The following is a 17,258-nucleotide window of genomic DNA, read 5'->3' as shown; positions in this document are numbered from 1 at the left end:
ACTACCATGAGGAGTCAGGACCAAGCCACTTCTGCAAGGTTATCCTTGCTCCAATGTCTGCCAATGTCTCTGGAGTTCACGAAGCACTTCCCCGCCGTCCCTGCAGAGTTCAAGCTCAAGACAAACATCGTCTACGCATGAAGGGTGACGGTGAGGGTGGTCAACGGTAGGATCACCCTTGATCAAGGTTGGGCCACCTTCGTCGCCGTTCACCAGATCATGATCGGGTACATGCTGACGTTCAAGCTGTTGACCACGATTGTCTTCAATGACGAGGCCGTGGAGGTGGTCACCAAGTGCAAGGAGCACGACAACGCCTTCGTCGTGACCGCCTAGGCTCCTGTTGCCCATTCCTTGTTGGTTGTTGGTTTAAGACTTGGGTTTCATTTAAATTTTATTGTACTATGTTGGTTTTAAACTTGTGATGCGTGGTTAAGACTTGTGTTTGTGTCTAAGTTTGTTTTGTTGCTCTAGTTTAATTCTTTCCATGTGTGGCTCTGGTAAATTCACCACATCAAGGAGGAGGTTACCACACAACTGTCCTGAATGTAACCAAACAACCGGACTTGCGTTTCCTTTCGTTTCGGCATATGCAGACCAGAGGGGGTGCAGGCAACCAATCAACACGCAGATGTTGATTTTTTTGTCTGCATATGCTCAACCAGACCCAACCGAGACAACTATGTAAAATGCTTAAAACTGATGCAAGTAACCAGACACGTCCTAAGAAGGTAATAAGAAATGGCGGGCGAACCATGGATCGAGCCAAGCGAGTGCATGGACTGTTACACACACTTTCTTGGCCGAGAAAAGAGGCGATACATGATGCGTATCACCGATTTGCCCCTAACTATCCATGACCGACGAAAGCTACACCTCAAAATCCACCACCTAATTTGCAATAGTAGCAGTAGTATACAATTAATTTGTTGATGATTTCATCCGGCAAAGTAGGTAATGATTCGATTGGTTTGCAAGGAGTCATGTCAACGCCCGATTGGTGAACAAGCTAAGTTCACTAGATAGCTGGTTAGTCAACCATCAAGTCGTCAATACGCATCGATCCTATCCTACATTATCTATCAAGTTCCAACATAGTATGTCCATCACTGTCCACTACATTGATCGTAGTAATATAGCTGGTCTGGTCGTGTTACTGGGAGATTAACAGGGTCACATTCAGACTGACAGCTACACGCACCATGAGAACAGAAGCGGGGCGGATGATTTGAGGCGGACTTGATCGGCGACGGGGCTCGAAGTTGCGCCATGCATGATTGGTTGACGACGATGCGTATGCTTGTGGCGAAATGGATTCGACGAGACGCTTCGAGGGACAGAAAAGATTGGATGGCATGGCATAGGCCGGCCGGCCGCCCGCCTTTTACCACTTGGAATTGGATGGAGCTGCGCAGGCCCCATCAACCCGTCGCCTCGCCCTAGCCCATCCGTCCATGGACGATCGGGTTCGTGCGCACACTCATTCACTCGATTGATCGACGCTCTAGTAGCTAGCTAGCTCTAGCTACAAGCTGTACAGAAGAATCTGAACTAGTAGCAGCTAATGATTGCTCCCCCATATATTTCCTCTTTTCCGGCCGGGTGGATCGATGATCGTTTGACGGATGGGTGGCTAGCTTGCTGCATGTGGCCGATGGAATGACACCGCTGAATTAAGCTTAGCTAAGGTTAAAAAGGTAGGGTGGCAGAGCTATTTTTTTTAGGAGAACGGCGTGACTTTATTCATAGTTCAATGTTTTGGGGAATACATAAATGATCCGGTGGATCAATCAACCATACATGTCCGACCTACACTAAGAGAAGTTGCCATCTTAGCCAACCTATGGGGTTCCCCATTGTGCTCACGCCCCTCATGACTGAACTTGCACACTCGCATCCCTGCAGCTTTCTCATGTATCTCCTTGAGTATCATGCGGTAAGATCCCAGGCGGTCCACTGAACGCAGCTCATTCATGACTCTCAGACAGTCTGATGCCACATTTAGTGTATTGACATGCAAGTCTTTAGCTAGGCACATGGCCTCCCTACACGCATGAGCTGTTGGAAATATGCCCTAAAGGCAATAATAAAATAGTTATTATTATATTTCCTTGTTTATGATAATTGTCTATTGTTCATGCTATAATTGTATTAACCGGAAACGTAATACATGTGTGAATACATTGACCACAATATGTCCCTAGTGAGCCTCTAGTTGACTAGCTCGTTGATCAGTAGATGGTTGTGGTTTCCTGACCATGGACATTGGATGTTGTTGATAACGGGATCACATCATTAGGAGAATGATGTGATGGACAAGGCCCAATCCTAAGCATAGCACAAGATCACGTAGTTCGTTTGCTAGAGCTTTTCTAATGTCAAATATCATTTCCTTAGACCATGAGATTGTGCAACTCCCGGATACCGTAGGAATGCTTTGGGTGTATCAAACGTCACAACGTAACTGGGTGGCTATAAAGGTGCACTACAAGTATCTCCGAAAGTGTCTGTTGGATTGGCACGAATCGAGACTGAGATTTGTCACTCCGTATGACGGAGAGGTATCTCTGGGCCCACTCGGTAATGCATCATCATAATGAGCTCAGTGTGACTAAGGAGTTAGCCACGAGATCATGCGTTACGGAACGAGTAAAGAGACTTGCCGGTAACGAGATTGAACAAGGTATAGGGATACCGACTATCGAATCTCGGGCAAGTAACATACCGATGGACAAAGAGAATTGTATACGGGATTGATTGAATCCCCGACATCGTGGTTCATCCGATGAGATCATCATGGAACATGTGGGAGCCAATATGGGTATCCAGCTCCCACTATTGGTTATTGGCCGGAGAGGCATCTCGATCATGTCTGCATGGTTCCCAAACCTGTAGGGTCTACACACTTAAGGTTCGGTGACGCTAGAGTTGTAATGGGAATTGTACGTGGTTACCGAAAATTGTTCGGAATCTCGGATGAGATCCCGGACGTCACGAGGAGTTCCGGAATGGTCCGGAGGTAAAGATTGATATATGGGAAGTGCTATTTTTGCCACCGGAAAATGTTTGGGATTTTTCGGTATTGTACCGGTAAGGTTCTAGAAGGTTCCAGAGTGGGGCCCACCTGCATGGGGGACCCACATGAACGTGGGTAGTGGGGGCAAGGCCCCACACCCCTGGTCAAGGCGCACCAAGATCCACCTTAGAAGGAATAAGATCATATCCCGAAGGGATAAGATCAAGATCCCTAAATAGGGGGGATAACAATCGGTGGGGAAGGAAAAGGATGGGATTTCTTTTCTCCCACCTTTGCCAACACCCCAATGGATGGCAAGAAACCAGCCCCCTCCACCGTTATATATAGTAGGGAGGTGCATGGGAGCTGACCCCCTTGCCCTTGGCGCAGCCCTTCCCCTCCAACTCTCCTCCTCCGTTGAGCGTAATGAAGCTCTGCCAGAGAACTACGAGCTCCACCACCACGCTGTCGTGCTGCCGGAGTTCTCCCTCAACTTATCCTCTCCCCTTACTGGATCAAGAAGGAGGAGACGTCCTCGGGCTGTACGTGTGTTGAACGCGGAGCGCCGTCCGTTCGGCGCTTGGATCAAATCTTCCGCGATTTAAATCGCCGCGAGTACGACTCCATCAACTGCGTTCTTGTAACGCTTCCGCTTAGCAATCTTCGAAGATGCATTCCCTCTCTCTCGTTGCTAACATCTTCTAGATTGATCTTGGTGACACGTAGGAAATTTTTGAACTAGCGTTGCCGGGTCCGTGACACCGTCCAGCACCACCACCAAAGCACCCAAGAACCGTCCCTCATCTCAACAGACCACTGCAGCTGCTCCCCTATTTGTGTTCTTTGCAACGGCACCATCAACATTCAGTTTAACACAGCCGGCGTCCGACCGGATACACATGTCACCAGATCGTGTGGGAGCCAAGCGAGCGGATGGTGCTGGCTTTGCACATATCTCCAGGTCTTGCAGATAATGTCTTATAAACAGATGCGTGGAGAGTGGGCTTGCGTTCCTCCTCATGAATGGCTTTTCATCGCGCCCACCAGATCACCCAAAGCGTGACCAACTGACCATAACCTCCATGAACTGAACATTAGCAAGTGTGTTACTTAGACTAAATAACCACAATTTAGCATTAGTAGTCTCATCGCCGACCAGCGGGATCAACACATCATCATCCCGGAGAGCCAACACACTTTTTGCCATATTGAAATCAAGTAATGCGTGTCTCCACGAGTCGGCCGCTTGCAACTCTACAGATAGGGTGGCAGAGCTGGAGTTCATTCTAGGTGAAGGAGGCTGCCATCGAAAGCTAGCTGTTTTATTTATTTTTGAGCATGCATAACGATATGGCTCGGCCCAGTTGCAAAATGTTGGCTCACTATTTTTGTCATATGAAGTGAGTGAGAAGAGAATGGGCCGGCCCAGACCGTCTTGGTCCGCTTCGCCTATCTCCTCCTACCATTCCAGAGAGAGAGACGGAGGCATCGCATCGGCCATTGAGAGGAAACGAAGGGAGAGCGGCGGAGGAGGCGAAGGCATCATCCATGGCCGCGGTGGTCCGGAGCGTGTGGCAGGGGATCAGGGAGAAGGGCCTCACCAACTTCCTCCGCTACGCCCGCGAAGAGGGATACCTGTAAGACTCCCCCCTTCCCCCACCCCCTCGCCCCCTCCCGGATCTGAGATTCGTCCATGCTCCTTCTCCTGTGGCTGTTCGGTCAAGATCCCATGCGATTATCATCTAGGGTTTCTTCAATTTCGAACGCCTCGCGTATCGGTTTACCGATTATTGGGATCGCTAGTTTCGTTCGCATCCATATTAATGAACCCAAATGAGTAGGCAACAGCACATGTCCACCTACTGCCTCAAATTACATAGTAGCTTTACATGCCTTCGAAATTATTCTGCTGGGATTGCAAGGCCTGAAAACAAAGAACACAAATGTTCCTTCCTCTTGGTCTATGCAGTTTAAGACAAAATCATCCTGTACACAAATGCATCTGCCGATGTTACGATTTTCCTCAATAGTGAATCACAACACAACATACCTTCAAGAGAATAACAATTACTCCCTCTGTAAAAAATACAAGACCGTTTAGATTACTAGAGTAGTGATCTAAACAATCTTATATTTGTTTACAGATGAAGTACAACGCAACGAGAAAGTGCGGGGTTTGAAAAATTAATACCATCGGTTGGCCACTGTACTCATTGGCTTTAAAAGACTTTCACATGTTTTCACCTTCCACATAATGCTTTTCGATTAGTAGCAGGACTTTAGCATCCCATAATAATATAATAGTAGATTGAACAGTTGAGAATTCTCACATCAAGGTATCTTCTTTGTGAAAGCGCGTGCACAACTTTGCTGCTGCTTCCAGTGATTACTTGATAGGTATATTGTTCCATCAGAGAACACATTTTTATTGTGATGAATACTGGTTACACCCTGCAGCTTCAAGCTTTCAAGTTGGAGTCCCCACTTCGTAAAAGGAATCACTTTCACTCTTTTCAATTTTCTAAATGCGATAGTTGTGTTGCTTTTTTGGTGGAGCATCACCATGTACACTATCCTATTCTTGTCGGTACTCACTGGACTGTTTTTAAATTTCTAAAATGATATAGCCCTCATAGAATTCCATAGTAGGGGCAAAAAAGAGAGCTAAATTCTACATGTCTTTCTTTGTTTATGCTTCTAATCTAATGTTGTAACATGGTTTTATTTACAGAAAATGCCTTGGGGACGGAAACCTATTGTAAGTCCTCCCTCCCATCTCTCCAGTTTTGTAGGAAGGGATGTGTGGTTGCATGTCTCAGTGTGCAAACTTCTCTTCTTTTCAGGCAAACCAAAATTCACAACATTGGTGCAACCCTTGTAGGAGTTGACACTTTTGGAAACAAGTACTATGAGAAACTACATGACACTCAGTATGGTTAGTGCATCACCCCTTAGTTGAGCTACTGCAATTTTTTATTGTCGAGTTCTACTGCATGCCCACATTTGAATGTTGACCATCAAACTTATAGACATTGCCACTTTAGAAAGAACAGTATCGGACTCTATACTCATCATCTCCTGTTGTCTGAGATTTTGTCTCTCATCTCTTCTTTTCTCTATCGCCTGAGATTGGAACTTTGCTAACGAACATTCCAAGCTTGACGATTTGTATTTCTATGTGTGAGCATACTTCTTGTGCTTCAGTGTTCCCCCCTGATGATCTAGTAGAAACTAAACATTGTTCAATCTTCAGGAAGGCATAGGTGGGTAGAGTATGCGGACAAGGGTCGCTACAATGCATCCCAAGTGCCTGCTGAATGGCATGGATGGCTGCACCACATTACAGACAGCACTGGGGACAAGGCAAGCTTTCTCTAATATTCCTTGTGCTATTTTCCTGCGCATATAAAATTTCTGAGATGCTTTATCCATTTAGGCAGGGCTTCCTGAACAACATGTATTACCTAAGTTGTACTACCTCCGTTCAGAAATAAGTAACACTGTTTTAGTTCAAATTTGAACTAAAAAAGTCACTTATTTCCGAACGGAGGGAGTATAAAATAAATGAGCACTTAGGTGTGTGTATAAGGCCATGGAATCAATGAGACTATGGAAGTTTCTTATTTTCCCTCGATGTTTTTAAAAGTTTGATTATTATTTGAACGGTGCAATAGGCTGCTGAGAAACATTATCACTTTTTAAGCTATTGTTAGCCGAAATGTCCTTCGATGTGTGCAAGTAGATTCAGTGCACTGGTTTTACTATTGGTAATTCGAAACCAAGTAGCTCATAAATATGACTTTCTTTTGGAGGGGACAGCTGCTGGAGGAGAAGACTAAAAAGTTCATTAGGGAGCACAGACAGAACTACACCGGACAGGGTGACGACTTGATCTACCACTCCAAGGGGCATGCTCTGAACCCAGGGCAAAGGGACTGGACAAGGTACCAGCCTTGGGAACCAAAGAAAGAAGAGGCCTCCTGATCTGATCTGAATGGTACCTGATAATCCTTTCTATGTTTCGCATTTGGTTTGGTGTCGCCGATCTAAAACCGCCAGTCAGCTTGGTTTCGTGGACTGGATCTGAATAATGTACTCTATCTGATACTGAATACCTGCCAGTGAACAATTTTAATCTGTGTGTGGATGTGGCAATGGAAAAACTGGCGATTCGGTCGTCGGTGTTTGCATTGAAGAGTTTCTTTTTTTGTACTGATGGCAATGGTGCGTGGATGTTGAGATGCCGAAAGGAGATAATATTGTTTGGTAAATTCCGTGGTGTTGCAACATGCCCGTGTTCTTTTCTTATCATTTTCTCTTGAGAAAAGGCCACCATCACCATTCATGTCAAGAAGCTACATGTACACACGGGGAAGACACTCAACCACATGGAACAGGAAACCTGGGCATGGGCAGCCTGGCCTGACAGCCTAGACTCGGATCCTGACGGTTGAGCTGGACAAGGGCTCCAATTTTGGCCCGAACAATTTAGTAGGGATGGGACATGAGTCCAAGACCGTTCCATTCCATCCCACTGTATTTCTAAACCAAACACACCCTAAAACAGGTTGCCGCCATGATGGAAAAGAAGATGTGCAATGAAGACCCGGGTGAAGTTGGGCCACTGACATGTGGGCCCACCTATCAGTGACCCAGCTGCACCCTGCAGTACGCCAGGGGAGCTTGAGTCCGTCTCGAACAACTATTCTATAGACGTGGGCATTTCTTGGGTCTGGCTTTTTTGACCGGACATTAAAAAGCTCAACCTCTAAGTCAGAGCCTACCCCAACCAAATCAAATAAAAATGCATCTTTTCTAGTTTGGTTGGAATTCAGTGGTTCATCTTAAGGGAATATTCCTCTTAGATGCAGAACACGCTTGATCCTCAACCAATTTCTTAGTACATCAACACAAGAAGTGGCGAATTGGGGATGGTACTACCTCAGTGAAATTGCGGGAAGATGGGTAGGTGGGGCCTCTCAACCAAGACATCGCGGTTGGCGAGTGGGGACTCTACTGAATTCTAGCATGGGTGTGGTAGATTACTGACGTGAAGCCGGACCTCTATGAGTGCTCTACATGGCCGGATCAAAACTATTCTAAAAACTAGATCCATTGGAGTGGGAAGTACTCAAGATGTAGAAGAGGACTCAAGCAGGTTTGGTCCTCTTTCTCTGTTGTGTTCTTAGAACCCACTACCCTCCCTCCTAAAAGACCATGTGACCATCGGACCCGAAAAGCTAATTATAGGTTCTTCTCCCCATCGAAACAATAGAGCCGTTATGCTTATTACTAAACTTGTTGAAGAGATGAAATAGAACCGAGGTCTATCTTTTTTATCAGAGGTTAAATCGATCATCAGATACCTCTGAATTGGTGGAATCACCTAGTTCTTCTCTTTAGCGACTATAAAGAGAGAGAAGGCTCTCATCTCATCGCCGACACTACCACAACAGGAGGGAAGCCGAGGGCCAAAATCACGCGCTGCTGATGGAGCCATCGTAGCCACCTTATTGACTCTGTGACGCGCTTGAAACAAGGCGGAGAGAAGGAGAGCACGCTTAAAGCAAGGTGGAGAGAAGGAGCGCACAACTAGGCAAGAACCGACATATGCCAAAAGGCCGCAAGCAGTAGGTTGAAATGAAAAGATGGCGTTGGTCCTAGCTAGCTATCTGAGGCAGTAGTCGGGCATGTTTCGTTGACCTTTGGCCTACATACAAATATACATGGATGGGCCCCTCATCCACCTCATCGTTGCCGGCTAGCCGGAGAGGAGAGGGGAGGGGCCAGCAATGGAGAAATTGGAAGAGGAGTGTGCGGGACCGGAGCAAACAAGTCTCGGAGGAAGGGTTTGGTATCATTGTTTGTGTGTGAATATGGCTAAGATGCTCTTTTTGATTGCAATGTCTATCCTTCTCTCTGCAAAAAAAGAATAACTTAAGAAGCAACGTGTAGCCGGTCGCGTGCATTATTGTTAGTGAAGGCGATGACTTCTTCACAAATCACAAGAAACAAACTGAGATATAAAATCGAGCCAAAACACCATGGAGATAAATTAATAAAACTGAGACAGAGAGAGAGAGAGGGAGAGAGAGAGAGTCGTGGAAGCGTGGACGACGACGTGACTCCTCCAGGGCCTCCCACCTGGTTATGGTTAAATCCTCGGGTACGTAACACAACCTCGCCTTCCTCGTGCTACGCGATTGTGGTTAGGTACCAACCATCTTCCTCCGCGGGTCTTACTTCAGCATAGCGCACTACTCCTAGCACGGAGCAGAACAGGACGGCACATTAATGGCGTCCAAGGTTAGTACTACTACTGTTCTTCTTCCTCACCCGCCAATTTCCCTTTGTAGCTGCTCCCCCGCCTGCCCCTGGTACGTCGTTGGCTCTCCACCAGCATCTTTCGTCGTCTGATCGATTTCATCGGCTCGGCCGGTTCGAATTTCTGGTGCAGGGCGAGAGGGATGTGGAGATCCACGTCTCTTCCCCGCCGCCCGACGACCGCGACGCCGCCAGGCCCTTGCTGCCCGCCGCCTGCGAGGCCTACTCCGTCTCCGCCGCAATCCTCCCGTACGCCCCTCCCCCTCTCCTCCTCTCTACCGCTCGCTTAACTGATCGTTCATTGCTAGATTCAGTTTTTTTTTCAACTTACTGCTGTACTGCCACCACCCATGCTGCTGCCGCTGCTTCTGCTTCTGCTTCATTCATCCGGGGTCTCCTTTGGAGCACCCAAATCACGCTTCAGGCTTTTCATTCATTCAACACTGAAAACCATCAACTCATTCTGCAACCAAAAGACTTGTAGAGTTGTACTAGTACAGAGTACAAAACATATCGCGTATCTGAATGCTTCGTTGTACCGTCTGCAGCTTCTTCTTCCCAGCTCTGGGTGGGCTTCTCTATGGCTATGACATCGGGGCAACATCTGGTGCCACCATATCGCTCAAGGTACCGCCTCTTCACCAATCTCTCCAACACCACAACTGTGTACAGTTGGTCATAATTATTTTCTGTCCGTCGGTTGCAGTCCCCCACATCCAGTGGTACAGCATGGTACGACCTGTCATCAGTGCAAACCGGCCTCGTGGTAATGCTCCACTCTTAACATCAGACAAATCTTCTCTAATTATGCCATCGCCTCGTCTGGCCTCATTTTAATCTGCCGTGTGCCTTGTCGTTCCATTGTTTGCGATGCAGGTCAGCGGCTCACTCTATGGTGCTTTGATCGGATCTGCCACGGCATTCACCATTGCGGATTTTCTAGGTACGCATGTTCTGCTGTCCTCGTGCTCTACCCCATGCTATGCTGTGCAATCTATCTGTTGTTCTGATATGATTTGTGCCTAATTGCTTACCACAGGAAGGCGCAGAGAGCTTGTTGTTTCTTCTATCATGTATTTGATTGGAGCTCTTCTCACAGCAGTGACCCCTAACTTCCTTATCATGGTGGTTGGTCGCTTTTTATATGGCATAGGAATTGGATTGGTAACAACAATACTTAATGTCATACTTGAATTGGATATGGACACATACATACATTTCTATATGAGGCTTATGTGAGTCGCTTTCATTAGGCTATGCACGCTGCTCCAATGTATATTGCTGAGACTGCTCCAAGTCAGATTAGAGGCATGCTCATTTCTCTCAAGGAGTTCTTTATTGTTCTTGGGATGCTTGTAAGTTCACAGTAGATACTTCTTTTCCCCTTCTCCGCCCACTTATCTTCCAGCCTACTTATTTCCATTTCCTTCTGCAGCTTGGTTATATAGTAGGCAATCTCTTTGTTGAAGTGATTTCTGGTTGGCGCTACATGTATGCCGCCAGTGCTCCGATATGTGTCATTATGGGCATCGGAATGTGCTGGTTACCTTGTTCACCTAGGTGGCTTCTGTTATGTGCCACACAAGGAAAAGGAGATCTGCGGGAGACAAAAGAAAATGCTACACGTTGCTTATGTCGATTGAGGGGTCAAGCGTCACCTGATTTGGTTTCGGAGCAGGTTAATTTGATTCTGGAAGAACTGTCATACGTTGGTGAAGAGAAAAAAGCAGGCTTCAGTGAGATCTTTCAAGGAAAGTGTCTCAAAGCAATGATAATTGGATGTGGCTTGGTGTTCTTTCAGCAGGTACTCTCTTTAATCTTTTTTTTTGACCTGTCCTAGAGTTCTGTTCGTACATTCTCCATGATATCAGGTTGATCTTTTCAGTTCAAATAATATGAGGTTGATCTTTATGTGGTGTTTATTCTTCTCCTTCTCTATGTATTTGCCAGGTCACTGGTCAACCAAGTGTGCTATATTATGCTGCGACAATTTTTCAGGTACTAATACTTCTGCATATGAAATTATTCAACTCAAGTATGCCATTATCTGGTGTTAAGGTTGCCATTTCCAGTATACGGGTAGGGGTAAATCTTGCAGGGCTAGTTGGATTGGCATGTCCTTGCCTTCAAGCACCACCAATTCTTTGCTTTTCTTGCTGTGTCATTGATAGCTATCATTATTTGCACACAGAGTGCTGGATTCTCTGGAGCATCTGATGCCACTCGTGTATCAATTCTTCTTGGCTTGCTGAAGGTAGGTGCCAATTTTTGCACAAGTTTAGTTTAAACTTATAATAACCAGCAGTGATATCTGCCCACTCTAAGATGGTTCAGAGGTTTCACACGTACAAATTATGAATGCCTTGAGAAAAATTCAACATACACACGGTGATTCCATATTATTTTTAGTTGAATCCAGCCCAATATATGCCTAGTTAAGATTTGATGCAATGCTGATAAATGCATAAGAACAATAGTATGATTTTCCGTTAAATTGCATGTCTGTGTTTGTGTTAAAAAAATATGAAAGTATTACTAATGCCGTGGTTTCATCTCTGTAGCTGATTATGACTGGAGTTGCCGTTCTTGTGGTTGACAAACTTGGCAGAAGACCATTACTAATTGGTGGTGTTAGTGGAATTGTAAGTCTGGCTTCAACATGTAGATTTCTTATTTTAATATGACCAGCTGCAAAAATATAACCAAGTTGAAGTTAGTATTCAAATGATTTCTGTGTAACGAAATGATATATTCATATAACTGAATAATATCTTTTCATGCATAACTATGTGTCTCTGTGGAACAAGGTATTGTTAACTTTCAAATATACCCCGATGTCGAAGGCTATCAGGGGCTAGGAAGCATGATCATTTTTTTATCATGGTACTTTGATGGAGATGTATCCACACTTATTCACACTTTCCTGTTGTTGGTTGTTATGTGCAGGCTGTCTCCCTATTCTTGTTGTCTTCATACTATACCTTGTTTACGGGTGCTCCTTATGTGGCTGTAATAGCACTACTACTGTATGTTGGCTGCTACCAGGTACTTGCAGAGTTGGCTTACCCTTATTTGCCATAAAATAGTACAAGAGGATTCCATGGAGTAATCTAGTAGGCCTTGCCTTTCTGAAATACTAGTTCGCTTGCATTTCCACCAAACTTTGAGCAGTTAAACTTTACCTGTGAGTTAAATTTGGCTCTTTGGCTATCTGATGAGAAGTGATTACTTTGCAGTTATCATTTGGTCCGATTGGCTGGCTTATGATTTCGGAGGTTTTCCCGCTGAAACTGCGTGGCCGTGGATTGAGTGTTGCTGTTCTTGTGAACTTCGCCTCCAACGCGCTTGTCACTTTTGCTTTCTCCCCACTAGAGGTACAAGCCTGCTGCTCTTTCCTTCTGAGTTTTTCCTTGGTCCTTGGAGTGTATTATCAAGTTAATCCTTTCTTAAGGTTAGTATTATCAAGTAGTCATCTTTTCCTTTTTCTGAATTGTGCTGTAGGACTTGATTGGCACTGGGGTTCTCTTTGCTTCGTTCGGGGTGATTGCGGTGGCGTCTCTCGCATTCATATTCTGCATTGTGCCCGAAACAAAAGGGCTCACCCTGGAAGAAATCGAAGCCAAACTGTAGATCCAACTATCTATGTCTCATCTTAGTTAGAATCTTCTTTACTGCTCTTATTACTCAGCTACTCCCTCCGCCCCATAATTTAAGGCGTTTTTACATTATGGGACAGAGGGAGTATTTTGTAAGTGTAGTATTACGTTGAGAAAACTACTTATTTTCCTCTGAATAAGATATATCTAAATAGAAGGTGTCCAAGTGGAAGAGTCTTCATGAGCGAAAAACCATCGAAGGACAGAATCTGTGAAATCTAGAAAGTGACGTCTCAATGGGAAAAACTGAAATCAAAACGTGTGCAAACACACACAGAATTGATGAAATTTAGATAATGACATCCAGCAAAAAGCTGTTTAAGCACATAAAAAATATGTTCTAAAACCTACCAAGTATAAATAGGGGAGGGAAACTATGCTGGGTAGATTCCAGTTTTGGTCAGTTTTCATTTCTTGTATGCAGATTGATTGATGATTCAGTCCATATCTGAATTAGCTGAGACTTTGATGTTCTGTTGGTTTTAATTCATCTCAACTCTGAAAAGAAATTTCTGAGGGTTTGCCCTGCTTGCACCAAGTTAGCGTACTGCATGCATACATGTCAATAAAATATCACAAAGACCAGCAGCACTTCATTGTCCCTTTCTTTTATTTGACTTTATTTGAAATTATCAGCTAGCTAGGCTTGATCTTGGCTCATCCAAAAAAAGGAATCAAGAATTTGTTTCATCTGTTGGAGTATGTAACAACTAAGGAAAATCACATAGCTTCATAATTGGATGCATATCCTGACAGATTTACTAGATGTGCATCAGTCATCAGTGCATCTTGTCCTTGCGTATCGGCGTGAGCCGAATTGGGCAGCCATTCTTCAGCCTTGGAAACATTGCCCATTTCTCGAGGCTTGTATCGTGGTCTGCCATCTCCCATCTGAAAACATCAGACATTTTAGTTTTACTCTCCAGCTCTACTTGTTTGCGCCTTGCATCAAAATAAAGAAACTTGACTTTAGAGCTGAGACCTGAAATTTGTGATGAGGCGATGAAGGAATATTAGCATCATAATCTTGGCAAGATTCATCCCCAGGCATGTTCTGCTGCCTGCTCCAAAGACCAAGAAGCTGTATGGCTTCATATCGTCCTGTCCATAGCAACAACATCAATCTGTCTACATCACAACACAATATATATCTACTATAATTTCTTCAGGCTTACAACAATACATACATTGAACCTGGAAGGATCAAACAGCGTTGGATTGTCATAGACGGCCGGATCATAGTGTATGGATCTCGCGTCGACATTTATGATCCAGTCCTTCTTAATGTGGAATCCTATTGTTACTTGTCTCTGTTAATAGAACTGTAGCTTCCAGCAAGGAGAAAGCATAAAATCAGCGAGGTTTAGTTACCTGCAACCTGGCAGTCCTTGAGTGCCACCCTTGGAAACCAAGAAACTATGGTGGCCATCCTCAAGGATTCTTTGACTGTCTTGTATGCGTAGTCCATGGTGTTCAGATGTTGTAGGGTAAGAGGTGCGTCATGGTGCTTGGATGCCAGATCCAGCTGAATTGACTGCATACATGTAGATAGAGAATTGCAATCAAGAAATGAAGTAACTTGTTCTTCATACATGGGCTATGTATGGGTAAGATGGTTAGATCAGATGAGATGGAATGACTCCTCAGTCCTCACTCACTCTTAATTTCTCTTGGAGGTCTGTGTTGTCGCCCAGGTACTTGACCATCCATGTAATTGCCGTTGCTGTTGTCACTTGCCCTGCACTCAGTTACAAACAAGACTTACCCCATGCACCTGGATTGAAATTTCAATTAAGTCTTTGCAAGTTAACAACTGAATTATGACTGACATATATCTATACCTGCAATTATGAGTGTCAAAATGTTGTCCAGAATCTGTTCATCCGTGAGCGCTTCTTCAGGTGAATCCATATGGCTCTTGAGAAGAAGGGTCTGCAGAAAGTCGTCGCGGCGATCTAGTTTCAGGCCATTTTCTCGCCTCATGCATATTTCTTGCCTCAGTGCATCCATGATCCTCTTCCTTGCCTGACATCAAAGCAATTCCACACCAAGAATCTAGCTAGGAATCATTCCCTTCTTGTGAATTTGTAGTAACTAAAAACATGCATACTTGCGCGAATCTTGGTATCTAGTGATCTAGTCAATCTAGATCGGACAGTGATGGTTTCGAGTGGCGAAAAAAGTAAAAAGAAATAAGCAAAACTGTAAAAACATTAGAAGAAAAAAAAAGGTACCTGTAGGCCTCTGTAGAACCTTGTTCCAGGCAGCCTGATTGGCAGCGCGAGCATGGCTTGCGTTACGTCCATGACGTCGCTCTGCAGCTGTCCCAGCTTATGTGCATCCTCCTGTGGTCCGATGAGCATCTCGCAGATGGCCCTGAAGGTGACGTCGAGCGCGGCGTCCAGCACGACGGCCCGGCCCGTGCAGCCGTCGGCCAGCAGCCGGGCGGTGATCAGGCGGTCGAAGGCGGCGGCGAAGGCGGCCGTGGGCGCGGCGGCGAAGAGGCCCGCGACGGCGCGGCGCATGCGGCGGTGCGCGCCGTGGGAGGTGCAGAGGAGGCTGTGCTCGCCGAGCAGGTCGGCGACGGTGCGCACGTAGCGCTTGGCGAGGTGGGGCGGGTCGGCGGCCAGGAGGCTGGCGGCGGCGGCGCGCGCGCGGGACGAGAGGAGGAAGACGTGGGTGCGGCCGAAGAGCACGGTGCGGAAGCAGGCGCCGTGCCGGAGCGCGCGCGCGTGGACGAAGTGGTAGAAGCCCCTGCCGCTGCTGTTGTCCGCCAGGAAGGACAGCGTCTCCGCCCCGACCGCGCCCCGGCACCAGCCGCCGATGCCCCCCGGCGGCGGGCTGTTGCCTTCCTGCCGGAGTTGGGAGGCACGTAGGGCGCGGAGGAGGAGGTAGGCGACGCCGCCAACGGCCGCGGGCAACAGCAGGACGTGTGCGGCCGCGAAGCGCCATGCCAGCTCCGCCATCGTCGACATCGACATCATCTCCGGCCGGCGAGCTAGTGACTAATGTGGTTTCACTGGCGCTGGCACAGGCACGCACGCATATCTAAGCAAGCATGCACGCGCGCGATATATGAGCGAGTCGGTCGGGTGCAACCATTCTCCAGATCAATCATGGCGATGGATCCTGGAAGGATACCTGATCTGATGGATTCCAACCGCACTTGCGCTAGTTGCATTGCATCTTTCTTTTCCCGCCGTCCTCTGCCTCCCTCGCTTGCGTTTCAAGATGAGCATCATCGTCTCGCTGTTCATGCAAGCAGGTACGTTGACGAGATGCCGGATTTCATTCCATTTGCATGGCGAGTGCTGTGTGTCGTCATGATCTTAGCTTCCAGCTCCAGGGCAGGCACGCAGATATGACCAACCCGCACGAACCAAAATTCAGTCTGCTTTATTAGTTGAGTGTTTTCCCATTGACTGAACGGCCGCATATTCTGGTCTTGTCGAGGAGTATCTCGAGGAAGAGGAACCCAGCCAATTTCCCACTCACTTAACCAGTGATGACTTGTCGCCCGCATATCTATGGGCCCCATATGGCCTTCGATCATGCATCATCATATCATTCGTGTTCATCATCGCATTCGTGTGATTAACCTACCTTTGCTAGAGTAGCTACTCGTGAAAGTAACCACTTGGTTTGATTAATGAAAGTTCCTTTCCCGCAAAGAGAGAGAGATATATATATATAGAGAGAGTAGCTACTAGTGTACTGGAGCTGACGAAGAAAAGTAGACACGGAGGAGACTACTGCTCTCTTTTCTACTCCCTCCGTTCCTGAATATAAGACACTGAAATCTCTAAAAGGTCTTATATTTAGGAACAGAGGGAGTATATTTGATTGATGATGATCAGATTCAAGGTTCATCTGATTAATGAGCTATCATGCATAGTAATTTCAATAGATTTTTTGATTATATTTTGGTGGATATACTTTAAACCCCAGAATTTCGAGCCAGATAAAAACGAATTCAAAACAAAATTATATTTAATCAAAATTAGTTAAAATTAAGTGAACTTTGAAAAATCTGAAAGGATATCTGAAATTCCCGATTTTTTGCATATTGGCCACGCTCCTCCGTTCGAGCCCATGTTATTCAGCGCATGGAGAATTATTCTTATTCGAGAAAAGAATCCGAGCATGGAATTTCTTCTAGGGTGGAGAAAAGGATGGGATCAAAGTCACCATAGATCCGGGTGGTACGATTGTCGCCATAGCTTTCTCTTTTTCGCTTCCACTACGAATGCACGCATGATATG

The 17,258-nt window shown here is 46.0% G+C and overlaps 3 protein-coding genes across 4 annotated transcripts; 2 read left to right on the top strand and 1 right to left on the bottom strand.

The window, feature by feature from the left end:
* Nucleotides 1-4,384: 4,384 nt before the first annotated feature.
* Nucleotides 4,385-7,211, top strand: LOC109744569 (probable NADH dehydrogenase [ubiquinone] 1 alpha subcomplex subunit 12). The gene is made up of 5 exons (XM_020303735.4): nucleotides 4,385-4,653; nucleotides 5,748-5,774; nucleotides 5,860-5,951; nucleotides 6,270-6,379; nucleotides 6,836-7,211. The coding sequence occupies exons 1-5, from the start codon at nucleotides 4,565-4,567 to the stop codon at nucleotides 6,998-7,000; spliced, it is 483 nt and encodes a 160-aa protein (XP_020159324.1). The 5' UTR covers nucleotides 4,385-4,564; the 3' UTR covers nucleotides 7,001-7,211.
* Nucleotides 7,212-9,082: 1,871 nt separating this feature from the next.
* Nucleotides 9,083-13,188, top strand: LOC109744568 (D-xylose-proton symporter-like 2). The gene is made up of 14 exons (XM_020303734.4): nucleotides 9,083-9,322; nucleotides 9,474-9,589; nucleotides 9,889-9,967; nucleotides 10,047-10,106; nucleotides 10,217-10,283; nucleotides 10,380-10,504; nucleotides 10,594-10,695; nucleotides 10,776-11,144; nucleotides 11,291-11,338; nucleotides 11,532-11,594; nucleotides 11,902-11,982; nucleotides 12,287-12,385; nucleotides 12,577-12,714; nucleotides 12,842-13,188. Exons 1-14 carry the CDS (start codon nucleotides 9,311-9,313, stop codon nucleotides 12,968-12,970), a joined length of 1,488 nt encoding a protein of 495 aa, XP_020159323.1. The 5' UTR covers nucleotides 9,083-9,310; the 3' UTR covers nucleotides 12,971-13,188.
* A 264-nt stretch (nucleotides 13,189-13,452) lies between these two features.
* Nucleotides 13,453-16,911, bottom strand: LOC109744574 (cytochrome P450 85A1). Of its 2 annotated transcripts, XM_020303740.4 has the most exons (7): nucleotides 15,231-16,911; nucleotides 14,838-15,021; nucleotides 14,655-14,734; nucleotides 14,368-14,530; nucleotides 14,184-14,290; nucleotides 13,979-14,097; nucleotides 13,453-13,887 (listed from the first exon to the last, which is right to left on the bottom strand). In XM_020303740.4, exons 1-7 carry the CDS (start codon nucleotides 15,978-15,980, stop codon nucleotides 13,776-13,778), a joined length of 1,515 nt encoding a protein of 504 aa, XP_020159329.2. In that variant the 5' UTR covers nucleotides 15,981-16,911; the 3' UTR covers nucleotides 13,453-13,775. The 2 variants fall into 2 exon arrangements, with proteins under 2 accessions (XP_020159329.2, XP_073352555.1); XM_073496454.1 differs by lacking the exon at nucleotides 14,184-14,290.
* Nucleotides 16,912-17,258: the final 347 nt, after the last annotated feature.

The sequence above is a fragment of the Aegilops tauschii genome, chromosome 1 (assembly GCF_002575655.3).
Source record: "Aegilops tauschii subsp. strangulata cultivar AL8/78 chromosome 1, Aet v6.0, whole genome shotgun sequence".
Lineage (NCBI taxonomy): Eukaryota > Viridiplantae > Streptophyta > Magnoliopsida > Poales > Poaceae > Aegilops > Aegilops tauschii.
The sequence above is the reverse complement of the archived record's forward strand: the minus strand, read 5'-3'. Positions and strand labels throughout refer to the sequence as shown.